Below are 13,994 nucleotides of genomic sequence, written 5' to 3' on the forward strand. Positions count from 1 at the left end.
GTCCAGCATTATTTTTTATTAAGGCCTTAGTCATGAACTATAGTCAAATATCAGGTCAACCAATCGATTGATCATTGAGAGCATGAAATTAAAATAACGAAGAGTTTCTGGCCTATATAAGGTCATCTTCCAAGAGTTGTCTGACATAACTTTATTTTTGTCTTTGGGAACATCTAATTCAGGGACATTTACCAATTACCTATTTCCACACTCACTATGTAACTTTTTTTTTTTAAGATTTTATTTGTTTGACAGAAAGAGACAGACAGACAGACAAGCAGGGGGAGTGGCAGGCAGAGGGAGAGGGAAAAGCAGGCTCCCCACTGAACAGGGAGCCCGATGCGGGGCTCGATCCCAGGACCCTGGAATCCTGACCTGAGCTGAAGGCAGATGCTTAACCAACTGAGCCACCCAGGCATCCCTCACTATTTAATTTTTAATTCCTGAAGTCCACCAAAGAAAATAAGTGCCTGCATCTGCACCTTTGTATCTCAAACCAACTTCTGTTTGACATAATTAAGCACTATCCCTTTCCACTTATAAAATCTAAAAGGTGTGCGCGCCTGGGTGGCTCAGTCGTTAAGCGGCTGCCTTTGGCTCAGGTCATGATCCCAGAGTCCTAGGATCGAGTCCCACATCGGGGTCCCTGCTCAGCAGGAAGCCTGCTTCTCCCTCTCCCACTCCCCCTGCTTGTGTTCCTGCTCTCGCTGTCTCTGTCAAATAAATAAATAAAATCTTTAAAAAAAATAAATCTAAAAGGTGCTATCATTTTGCATTTACTTGCAATTTTAACGTTTCTGCTTCTAATGTGATACAAGGGTGGAATTTAGATTAATGTCAAATGAAACTTTATGAACACGTAAGAAATTACTCTTTATTTGGAAGTGTGAAGTAAGTTTTGTTTTTTGGTTTTGGGGGTTTTTAAAAAGATTTTATTTATTTATTTGACAGAGAGAGACACAGTGAGAGAGGGAACACGAGCAGGGGGAGTGGGAGAGGGAGAAGCAGGCTTCCCACGGAGCAGGGAGCCCCATGTGGGGCTCGATCCAGGGATCATGACAGGAGCTGAAGGCAGACACCTAAAGATTGAACCACCCAGGTGCCCGGTTTTGTTTTGTTTTTTAAGTAGGTGAAGAGCAACAATAGGCATACCCAGCCCCCAGATCTTTCTTTCTTTCTTTTTTTTTTTTTTAAAGATTTTATTTATTTATTTGACAGAGAGAGAACAGGAACACAAGCAGGGGGAGTGGGAGAGGGAGAAGCAGGCTTCCCGTGGAGCAGGGAGCCCAATGCGGGGCTGGATCCCAGGGCCCTGGGATCATGACCTGAGCTGAAGGCTGATGCTTAACAACTGAGCCACCCAGGCACCCCTGGATCTTTGTTTCTAAATATCATTCCACAATAAAAGGAATCAGGGCTGAGTCAGGGAGGCTGGGATATTTTGCTGTGACAAAAAGCAGGGATGATTCAAAGAATGATGGAAACATGTGAAAAGGACATAGAAGCTTGCGTGGGGATGTTCCCACTGGCCAAATTTGGGATAATTTGAGCACCAAGAAAAATAAGAATAGTAATTGATAACAATTAAGTAACAAAAGAATCCGTATGTCCAAAATGATTCTAAAAAAGGAGGACAGGGTTCCTCTTTACAGAAGAATGCCAGCTAACATGTAGAAGTAATGACAGAATTTGAAAAAGGCAAGTTTACAACCACCATTGAAATAATTAATTTGAGCAAAATTATCCACAGATGTTAAAACTTTCACTGGTTAGAAGTTTGCTGGGAAAAAGGATATTTGAACAGTTTCAATGTATCATCTGACAGCTTACTCATAAAAAGAAGGTGACTTTCAGTGGAAAAATCTGGTGGACAGAACCTTAATCAAGTGATCAAATTTAGCATCACCAAAAACAGAACTACATCATGTGCAAAGCGAGTATCATAATATATGATCACCTATGTAATATTCTTGCAAAAAAGGTTTAGCCTGAATTGACTGTGGAACATTCTACCAAGCAATTGATGTAGACTCTTTAAAAAATGTCATTGTCGGGGCGCCTGGGTGGCTCAGTCATTAAGCATCTGCCTTTGGCTCAGGTCATGATCCCAGCATCCTGGGATCAAGTCCCGCATCGGGCTCCATGCTCTGTGGGAAGCCTGCTTCTCCTTCTCCCACTCCCCCTGCTTGTGTTCCCTCTCTCACTGTGTCTCTCCCTGTCAAATAAATAAATAAAATCTTAAAAAAGAAAAAGTCATTGTCAAGAAGGAAAAAAAAAAAAGAGAAGTTGTAGAATTGTTTCAAACCAAAGGAGACCAAGAAGGAATGCCAACTAGATGTGCTAAGTAATCCTTGATTGGCTCTGGATACAAAAGAAAAAAAAATCCATAAAAATCATTATTGGGATAATTGGGGAAATCTAAATATACTGTTTATTACATGATATTATTGTATCTATGTTAAATTTCTTATGTATGATAATTATATCGTGGTTTGTACGTAAATGTCCTTGCTCTCAGGAGATGCATGCTGAAATATTTAGGCATCAAGTGTCATTTTGTCTCTAAATTACTTTCAAATGGTTCAGCGAAAGAGAGAAAAAATGTACAATATGTTAATGGTTGTACATGAAGAGTATATGGGTGTTTGTTGTTCCTACAGTTTCAAATTTTCTGTGGATTTGAAAATTTTCAAATACAAAAATGGGAAAAATTTATAAACACCAGTAGAATAATATGCACACCTTGGCAATTATTATTACTTAACTTGTGAGCCATGGTTCACTTCTCAATGCACTCTTGAGAAGGGTTTAAGAATACAGATGCTAGAGTTAGACCCCTAGAGTCCCAGCTCTACTACTTAGGAAACATGAGACATATGCAGACTACCCAGATTCTCTCTGCTCTAAAATGCATATCATAGGTTAAACCAGACAGAGTAGCCAGAATTCCCATTTTTTACTAAAGAAATAGTAAACCCACGGGGTGCATATAGAACTTATCCATAGGGTTGTTGGGAGAGTCAATGGAGAAAAATCCAAATAAAGTGCTTAGGACAGTACCCATCTCATAGTAAGAGCTCAATGAAATGTTAGCTATAATGAACGTTATAAAGACGTCAAAGAAGAAAAGTGCCAGTGTCTAAGACACTGTATTAAGAACTGAGGGAATACAAATCAATAAGATGCCAAGTCCTCATTCTCAACAGGGTAAGTCTAGTAAGGAGAGACAGAAGTAAGCAAAGATGTCTTCATAAGAGATGCAGGTAAAGGATACAGAAGAGGAAATGATCAATTACATAGTTTAAGAGAGTCGGAAACGGTTTTGGAAAGGAGCAGAAAGAAATCTACAAGACATCAGACTTTGTAATGTAAGAATTCATTAGAATATAATGAGGCATATTAAAGTATTTGTTTTTGTTAAAAATTATTGTAATTTATTTTAGCTGGGGAGATGATGCTATAATTTCGAGGTTTACTGAGCAATCATCACAAAAGGCCAGCAAAATTTAATGTGACTACTCTCACTTCTTTTAGCAATCAAAATCCTTGTTTAAAAGAGTCACTGATATATAATGAGTTGAGCCATATATTTACTATTAAAATAATGGAATCCCTTTTGTGACTATGCATAGATTTACAGGATGTGAGAGGCATTCGTCAGTTTGGCCTCCTGCTTTTTTAGGAAAACATTATTTCATTAATTGTTCTAAATTTATCTGATGAAGAACCTTAGGCAGAAATTTAGTAACAACCTAAATGACCATCAGTAAAGGATTGACTAAATAAGTGATGATACAATGGCCTCCCTGCCTCCAGTACTGTGGACTTCAACCAGGCCTGACCTGCGATTACAGGCACCTCACTAACCCATGATTTGACCTTGCCATTCTCCTCCTTACGCTCACTCAGTCACCAACTCCCCAGCATGTTTACTTAGCTCATCGTAGTAACTCAAACACCAACACCACAGCTCTGATTTGACTCCTGCCTATCCCACCAGCCTCCTCTGCAATCACATCCACAAATACACCAACTAATTGCAGTTCCCAGAAAACAACATACTCTGATACCTCCATGCTTTTCCATGCAATGTCCTTCCTTCCATTGTCTGCTGGACTAATACCCATTCAGGCTTCAGTACTACTCAGATTAAACATTACTATCTCCGAGATTTGTTTTAGACCCTCATTCTGAGTTTGGAGTCCTTCTCAGTGCTGTCATAAAGCCTCTCAGTGTTTTCATAAGCACACTTCTATCATAAATTATTTATATATGTTTATATTCATATATATATATACACCATGCTATATGATCATTATTACAAAGTTATTTTCCTTATCTAGTTCCATTAGACTCTGAGCTCTTTATTTCTCTTTTAAGATTTATTTATTTTAGAGAGCAGGTGGAAGCAGAGGGAGAGGGAGAGAGAGAATCTCAAGCAGACTCCACACTGAGTGCAGAGCCTGATGCAGGGCTTGATCTCAGGGCAACCAGATCATGACCTGAGCCAAAATCAAAAGTCAGATGCTCAACAGACTGAGCCACCCAGGTGCCCCAACTCTGAGCTCTTTAAATACACCATACCTGCTCTGAAATAGCACAGTCTCCTGGCAAAGACAGACATGACAGGCGAACAAAGTGTTAAGAGAATATAGAAAAAGGAATTTCTCTGCAAAGAGGTAAGGGTAGGAAAAAATATCAGGAAAGGCTTACAGGAGGAAATGTGAACTGAATCTTAACCGATGAGAAGGAATTCACCATGTGGATGGGTGTCGTGCCCTTCATTCAAGAGCCAGCCGCACAGGCAAATCCAGAGACACATGAAGCAGCAGAGGATCTAGAAATACAAGGACAGTCCACTGTGATAGGGTCCAGCAGAAAATAGTCCTTCACAGTGAAGGCAGTGTCAGCCTGGAGGGCCTTGTCCTCAAAGAATCAGGAGTCTATCCATCATTGTGAACATCAATGGACTGTAAGCAGCAGATGCCACAGATTATATTTTATGTGTTTTCAAGCATGTAAATTGGTTTCTTTTTGGAATCTTAATCAAGAGTTAAGATCTATGATCTATAACATAGGTCATAAGACAGGCAAATTAAATATATTCATTTTCCCAGTAAGTTGTCCTTCCTGAAAAACCACAATCTGGTTATTAAGATTACATCCTATTTATCTTTTTTATCCATTGTATACAGACATGCCTGGTACTTATACCTTCAAAAGTGTGCTGAGCTGAGCTGAACCGGACAGGGCACAGTGGAAGCTACTGCACTGGGCAGAAAGATGCATAAGACACAGTCACCAGCTTCATGGAACTACCAGTCTGGCAGAACCAAAGACACAGATCCACAAATCACCACAGTGTAGGGCAGTGTGAGACAGGCTCAATGCAAATGTTGCAACTCAATGTAGAGCAAGGAGAGGAGACCTCTCCCTGCTAAAGTAAGAATGCCGAGAAGGGAAGGTGGCGTCTAAGCCAGGACTTGAGGCAGGGCTCGTGTTGAATACGTTCAGTTAAGAAAGAATACAAACTTCGAAAATAAGTGTGGTCATTTATTCCTAACAATGATTCATCTTTAGTTGAATATTTGCTTAGAATTAGGAGTCACAGTGATGTAAAACAGAAAAACCCCCAAAGGGGAAAAGAGGACGTATTGTTTGCACAGGGTGATTTCTCCCAGCCAAAATGGTAAACTGGAAAAGGATTTTTTTTATTTTCAAAAACTTAAAACGAGTAGATAACATTTCAGCCAACATATAACATAGTATTTTTACCTCTCCCACAATCTTCATATACCATTTAAAGTTGATCCTCTATGGACATAGTAGCGATGATTATCAATGCTGACTGAAGAAGCTGACTGACAGTGGGGAGTAAGGTTCGTGTAGGACACTGGTGGAAAGATCATCAAATCACAGCCTGGGTCCCGCTCAGATCTCGCCCCCCAAGCTCCAGACCCAGAATCCAACCACATACCACACCCTCCACTGCAGAGTCTCACAAGCCCCACGAACATACCACATCCAGCGTGGAAGTCGTCATCTGCACTTTCTTCAATGTTCTCTAGGTCACTAAATAACACACCAGAAACTTGGGCGTCATCCTTGGTTCTATCTTCCTCATTCCATAACCATCATCACCACCACCAGCCACCATTTTACTGAATGTGAATTAACGTCGAGCCAGTTACTGAGCCAAGTGCTCTGTAAGCATTTTCACCTTTGATCCTCATAAAAACCCTATGACGTAGGGCTCTTAACTATATTTTCACAAGAAAGAAGCTATTGTGCAGAAAGGTGAAGTAAGTTTCTCAAAAACAGAGTTCCTAGTGGCAAAAGCCGCCACACCAGTGGTGGCTGTCTGCAAAGCCCGAGCGCCCCACCACCGTCCTGAGGCTGCGTGCCTCTCCCTCTTTCCCTTTTTAAAAGTACCTTTCAGTCCCTATCCTTTTCTCCGTTCTTACCTTTACTACTTAAGATAAAACCTAATTTCTCAGGTTTACTGTAATAGCCTCGAATCCTGAGCCTCAGAAAGCTATTCTCTAAACTGCCAATCAGGAAAACATTCAGAAATTAGCCCCACAACCTATAGTGCCTAGAGGTCCCAGGCATTTGCCCTGAAGGAGTGAGCCCCATGGCAAAATGGCGTACGTGCTTCTTCCAAACGGGACAGCGGCTGAGCAACTGCAGCCCACCGATTCCTTGCAGTAATGCAGGACTACTGATTTTTCAACAAAGCCTGATATCCATGTTTCCTGTCAAATACTGGCAGCTATCTCAAGAAATGTTAAAATACTCTGTGAACGAGACTAAATTCACCTGTATGCTAGATCTGACCTATTAGCACAGCTTACAACGTCTGAAATTTAATTTGATTATGTAATTTCCTTGTTTAATATCATTACAATGTTCCTCTGCAACTCTGGGACAAAGGCTAATCTATTTAAGATGACATCGAAGGCCTTCCATGAGTCAGCCAATTGCTATTTCTCCCACTGCATCTCTTAATCTGATGCCCTTCAAACACATACCCCATGCCAGAGCAAGGTGTTTACAATTCCTAGAATGTGCCCCCACACTCTGGCTTCTAAAGTTTCAGTGCACCTTTCTGTCTTGCCAGAGTGCCCTTCACTTGACTTACTTATCCCTCAGGATTTAGTTGGGGCACTACTCCATCACTCCTGGGCTGGGATCCTGCCCCCTGAGATATGCTTTTGCAGTATCCTAGTCAAAACACACCTCTCACCCAGTATTGTCCTAATATGTGGGCCTTCAACACTGACAGTGAACAACATGGATGCCTAGAGCTTCATCTTATCGAGATGATATCTGCAAGTGGTTATCTGTAGTACAGAGATAATCAAGAAGGTAATAGCACTCAATATATATAACTGTTCAATGAATGACTCAACTGAACACCACCAAGTCCATAAAATCTTCTTTGGTCCTCTCCAGCAAGAAGAGTCTCTTCCTCTGAACAACCTCAACTTTTCATCCCTAACTCTTTCCTACTTTAGAATCCTAGAAGGAATAAGAGACAATCATCTTACCAAATTAGCTCCTCACAAACAAGAGTCTATGTTTTACTAATCTTTGTATCTCTCCCGCACTTAACGTAGCTCCTTGCTTCTAGTAAGCTCTCAAATGTTTGTCAAATAAATCACAGTAACTCTGAATGTTCTAGTTCCTTTGGTTCCTTTTCCTTTGGTTAGCTAACGAAAACCATAGTCTACTCTGAGGTTTACAAATGGATATTGAGAAGTGGGAAAGGAATGGTTCAGAAACACAGACAGCTATTCAATGGAAGTTTTATTTTAGAAATGAATGATGTGAGAAATCTCCTACTTCCAACTGATTACTTTCAAAAATGGGCATATAGGGGCACCGGGGTGGAGCAGTCAGGTAGGTGTCCAACTCTTGACTTCAGCTCAGATCATGATCTCAGGTTTGTGGGATCTAGCCCCGAGATGGGCTCCATGCTCAGGACAGAGTCTGCTTGAGATTCTTTCTTTCCCTCTCCCTCTGTGCCCTACCCCCACACTCTCTCTTTCTCTAAAATAGATAAATCTTTTTTAGAAAAAAAGATGGGCATATAAACAAATGTATTTAAAAACATGCTATACTATGAGTATTAAGATGGACCCTAGTCAAACACTAGGGTGTTCTAAGTATTCTATATATTGTTATATCTTGTTTTCTCTATATATTCTATATATTGACCACACACTAATAATAGCAAACATTTATCAAGAACTGTTCTGCATGAGGCACTCATGGCCACTTGGTAAGTCACAGGAATAGGTCCTGAACCTAGATCTGTTGGTTACAAAGCCCACATTCTACAGTTGACCCTTGAACAACATGGGGATTAGGAGTGCCAACCCCCATGCAGTCAAAAATCTATGTATAACTTTTGATTCCCCCAAAACTTAACTACTAATAGCCTATTGTTGACTGGAAGCCTTACCGATAACATAAACAGTTTAATGCTATATGTATTATATACTATATATTATATACTGTATACTGTCTTCTTACAATAAAGCAAGCTAGAGGAAATGTTAAGAAAATCATAAGGAAGAAAAAGTACATTTATAGTACTGTACTGTATTTATTTTTAAAAAACCCATGCATAAGAGTACCCATGCAATTCAAACCGCTATTGTTCAAGGGTCAATTGTACTTTTCTTTGGCATTGCCTCCTTAACCTCAGCCATAGCTCTGCTAGTTAATCCTATAACTCTTACCAATTATACGATACATACACTGTGATTTTTTAAAGTCTCCCTGAACAAAGAAATTCCTTAACTTTTATTTCTTGCACTATCATATTTTTCCCCAAATGTTTTTATTAAAATCCTCTCTTAAAAACATTTTCTAAGACATGTGATAGTATCTTTCACCTATCAATGTACATTGTCTTCTTGGCCCCAATTCCATTAAATAGAATTTCACATATTTCACCCAAATTTTCCACTAAAGTGCCATAAGGGTGATTCATTAAGTGACATTATTCACTTCCAAAAATATTTTATTTTTTAATTTTTAAAGATTTTATTTATTTATTTATTTGACACAGAGAGAGAGAGAGAGCAAGAGCAGGAACACAAGCAGGGGGAGTGGGAGAGGGAGAAGCAGGCTTACCACTGAGCAGGGAGCCCAACACGGGGCTTGATCCAGAACCCTGGGATCATGACCTGAGCTGAAGGCAGACGCTTAACAACCGAGCCACCCAGGCGCCCCCCAAAAATATTTTAAACAAGGAACCTTTTATGTACCAAAACAATATAACATAAATACTCATAGGTCCTATTATAACATCTTATATATTTTATACAATAAAAATATTTCTTACCTGAATTTTTCCAAGGAGAATTAATGAATATGAGATACAATTCCCTCAGGTTAATGATAGGCTGGTGTTAGTAATTTCATTTGGTGAGTTTTTTTTTTTTAATTTCCTTCTTTAAGTATTAAAAATATAAACTGTCCTTTAGGTTAGAATGGAGGTCAATTTATTACATTCATAAGACAGGAGAAAGGAAATAAACTGAAAGGAAAAAGTTTACTGTAATAACTGAAAGAAAATGAACTTATATAATTATATAATTATGAACAGAATAAACACATAAAAAATATAGTTTTCCCCCAAATAGGCAACTCAAAAACACAACTAATGTTAAGTTTTATTGATAGCTCTGTAAAGTTATTATTAAAGGTTATGCCTTTCAAGACATAGATTAGCCGTAATTATTTCAAGAAATATGTTCATCTAACCTTTGAGCTGGCACCTTATCCTGGCTATTCTCTGCCTTAAGACGTAGAAAGCTGCAAAACAAATGTCCAAAAAAAGAAATTCCAGATCTTTTCTCTGTAAGGAGGCTGGACTTGGGTATTTAGCAACTTGTTACATTCCCGGAGACTTAACACATATTCAACGCTCAGTGCTTTTCTGAAACAAAAAAAAAAAATCTAGGACATGTTTAAAATAGTAATATTTTAGTCACCATTTTGTCATTCAAAAACATTTTGTAACAAAAATATTAACCAATAACTGAAGTTGTGCTATTCTTTCATAGTCCAAATTCTAAATCAGAGTATTTCAGACCTCTTGCGGCACTGTACCTTCCAATCCAATTTTTCATTTTCAGAATATTAATTTTGGTTCCAAGAGACGGTATCCTTTTATTTAAATGAGTGTTGGACAAAATATCTGAAAAAAATTAAAACTTTGGATCAATTAGTAACCAAAGCTGGCAGTTTTTTAGTTGACAGATCTTTACTTACCTGTTTCTTACATACTTTGTATTCCCTTTTCTCTCCAACTTTGAGGAGGAAATGTTAAGGTTTGTTTTTTCTTTCCTTCCACAGCATTTTCTTCTTGCATGGCTGCTTTGGTTGTCAATAGCAACAAGAATTACTGTGAAAGCTCAGCCACTTCACTTGAAGATACATAAATAACCCAGTTTAATGAAAGGAAATGGAAGAAACTTGAAACAATACTAATCATGGTTAGGGTTTGACCAGCCTAGAGGTCCTACAGGTAAGGGAAGAGATGATTTATTACTTCTCTGTGAATTAACACCTTCCCTCTTTAAAGCATAAAATATCCACTTTTATTTTTGATTTGTGCATTTATTTGCATAAGTTAAAATTAGTTGAATGGAGCCTTCTTTGGGGTAATAGCAGAAGAGAAATAGTCCAAGACCAAATTGATTCAATTGAACTAATAATTTAACTATTGATCCAGAATGATTGTTCTGTATTTTTAAAGGCACACATATTGTTATATATACATATATATATATATATATATATATATATATATATATATATATATATATATATCTGCTTGTTAGAAGGTTTTTTCCCACATTGGTTAGGTTCATAACAAATTAGTGTTTTGTATCTATTGTTGTTGATGTTGTTAACTTTAAAAGAACTCACCATATCTTGATGTTGACACATTTCTTAAAATAGAATAATAAATATCAGGTACAATCTTAGCAAAAAGCTGAAAATGAATCAAAGCATAAACTGCAAATTACATTCTGGATCACATATTAAGGAAAATTGCTTATGATTACAGTTATGGATTAAAAGGGAAAAATATAAAAGGATACCGTTTCTTTAATACTCTTTAGTTGCCAATTTTGAATAATCAAATTTATCAAGAAAAATATATTAAATGATTTTAAATAAAGGTAAACAATAAAGAATAGCAAACATCATTATTTTCTAACTAGTTATATTAGCCCTAAGCAGCCAAACAGTTCTGTATAGTTTATTTTTGTCATAATATCTTAAAGTTGGGTCACATTTCTCCTACTTTATATAAATCAGCCTTGACACACACAGATTTAGTAAATTTTATGATATCAATATGTATATCCATTAAATAAGATTTCTAGCACGAAATTTTAGCCCATGTCTCCTGTTTTTAAATTTGCATTTTAAAACTATACAAAACTGCATTTTAAATCAAAGCAATGTTAAACCCAGAGTAGATTATTTCCAGGAAGCTTCTGGAGTCTATTCTCTATTGATGCATAAGGAAATTTTCACAGGCAGCGGTCACCACAATTTTTGTGAAAGCTGCCCCAAATAAATGCCCTACATGTATTTTTTTATGGTATAAACGCCACTGTGAGAAGCACTAAAATGGGATTCATCAGTAGCAGATAATATAGAAAAATCTGTCCCATCTTCTCCTGATAGGGTTTCTCACAGCCACAGTAGTAAACACATGGAACATTGACAGCAAAGCCACTCATATTCTAGAGTCTAGAACTCTCTCCTGCAACTTGCCCCAGAACCACTGCTTCAGTTCAGCTGAATGTTGATACTATGCACTTTGCTGAGGGTTCTCAGTGATATCAGGCATGGTTAAAAATAATAAGCACTCTGATGATTTTATGAAATTATGAGTAATATAATCTAGAGAAACTAAACTGTTTGGAGATTAGTTTTCTAGCCTGCAAAACACAGGTCTACAGATTTGAAATCAATCCTGGGTTTTTGGACATGAAAAAAATGAGAGATAAGAAAACCCAAAGGAACTGGGCCCAGTTATTATCCAAAGGTATGCCTATCTTCTAGTATATAGTTTCCTGTAAATTTCATTATAAAATGCCCAAATGTTAGGCCAAGCATAACGTTTGGAAAGGAAATAATGAAATGCCCCAGATTAAGAAGACAGATAAGGAGTCACACAAGCCTCTTAAGCAAAGAGCACAGCATGACATATGCACATTTTCACAGGTAACAAATGCCAGGTACATGCATGAAAGGGTAAGGTCCCGCCTGACACTGTCCTTCTCCCTCTCACCCCTAATAGTAGTAGCTTTAAAAATTTCTCCACACCCCAACCTTAAATTTCACGCTTCATTTCTCCTTGTCAAAAACGTTTATATTAGCCTGGCAAACTCTGTTCTTAGACAACTATCCGACACCGGGCATTTAAGACACCAACATCCAGGACAACAGATCCCATGAATAGCATTTTAAGTAATTTGGATGATCCCAACTTTCAAACCACTACTTTTTAAGTATTAGAGCTACAGAATTCATCAGAATCCAACAGAAGATTAGAGAACAGAACATTTAACACATCTACAAATCATTTCTTTATAGTTTTCCCCCAATTCCCCAAATAGTTTTAAAAAAAATAATTCTGCCTTAGTTGGGAAAAACTATACATGGGAATGTCTTAATTCTTGGCCATACATAGATGCCAAGATAATATGATGAATCTTTTAATTCATCGATGATTTTAAAACTCAATCCAAATCCAAGGGACAAAGGACTTTGAAACCGCCATTATCTATGTGAAACACCATGAAATATTTATGTAATCATATGAACATGGGACTATTTATCCAGTAGAAACTATTACCCTAGTAATATCTATATAAATCAGCTCTAAATACCCATGCATGTTAAAAAAAAAATACAGCTAAGTGTGAGCTGCAATTTGTGTTTTTCTATTTGCTATTTGTTGGCATGCAAACATTTGGCAGGTAATTACTAAGTACCTACAAATCTTAACACTGAAATAAAATAAGAGTTGCGACATTGGCTTTAGAAAAATATTTTGGGTGGCAGGAAGCTTATATTTGGATAGTCTATCTGTGGAATTAGTTTCTGTAAATGTCGCAACACATACCTTTGACCATTTAGGGATCTCTCCTAGAAACTGAGCTTGAGAACTCTAATGTATGAAAATAAGGCTAAGGATTTTTGAAAAACAACATTTTCGGCAAAGTAAGCATAAATCCAGAAATTCCCAATTGTTTCTTCCTTTGTGTATATCAGTACAAATTTAAACCATGATGACCTATTTCCTAAAATCTCACCATAAATCAATAATATCTATAAAAGGCAACCTTAAACTTGTGATCTGATGATGTTACAATAGGAAAACATGTCAGTTCTGGAGAATTTTTATCATTAATCTACAGAATGGTTAAAAAGATACTGACCAAATGAAGTGTCCAGTTTTAAAATTTAATTGACTCTAGATTATCCACATGCAAATAGCTGACAGCAAATCCTTTGTCTCAAATTGGCTCTCCCATGACATCTAGTACATACCAAGGATGTCTCTCCAATCTTTAGTTAGCGTATGGCAGAAAATGAGGGTTTCTAATAAAATACAACTAGGAAAATACTTTTTTTCTCCAAAATCAACTACTATATTCTAAAACTAAGAAACTGTTTTGCCTATTCATATCTTTTTCCTTCCATAGTAACAAGTTCACTTAACATTGCTTTTTTTTTTTTTTAAAGATTTTATTTATTTATTTGACAGAGAGAGACACAGCGAGAGAGGGAACACAAGCAGGGGGAGTGGGAGAAGCAGGCTTCCTGAGGAGCAGGAGCCTGATGCGGGGCTTGATCCCAGGGTCCTGAGCCGAAGGCAGACGCCCAATGACAGAGCCACCCAGGTGCCCCTCATTATTATTATATTTTTTAAGATTTTATTTATTTGACAG

At 37.6% G+C, this 13,994-nt stretch overlaps 1 protein-coding gene across 2 annotated transcripts in view; it reads right to left on the reverse strand.

Moving 5' to 3' along the window:
• NPNT (nephronectin) overlaps positions 1-13,994 on the reverse strand; it is a 77,197-nt gene that overhangs the window by 50,140 nt on the left and 13,063 nt on the right. The window contains exon 3 of one of the 2 annotated variants that reach the window (XM_081812031.1): positions 9,778-9,828. The exons of the other annotated variant lie outside the window; for it this stretch is intronic. Coding sequence (XP_081668157.1) covers positions 9,778-9,828 — 51 coding nt within the window. The remainder of the gene's footprint in view (positions 1-9,777; positions 9,829-13,994) is intronic. 2 annotated transcript variants of the gene reach the window in all.

The sequence above is a fragment of the Leptonychotes weddellii genome, chromosome 2 (assembly GCF_054177405.1).
Source record: "Leptonychotes weddellii isolate Sample4059 chromosome 2, ASM5417740v2, whole genome shotgun sequence".
Classification (NCBI taxonomy): domain Eukaryota; kingdom Metazoa; phylum Chordata; class Mammalia; order Carnivora; family Phocidae; genus Leptonychotes; species Leptonychotes weddellii.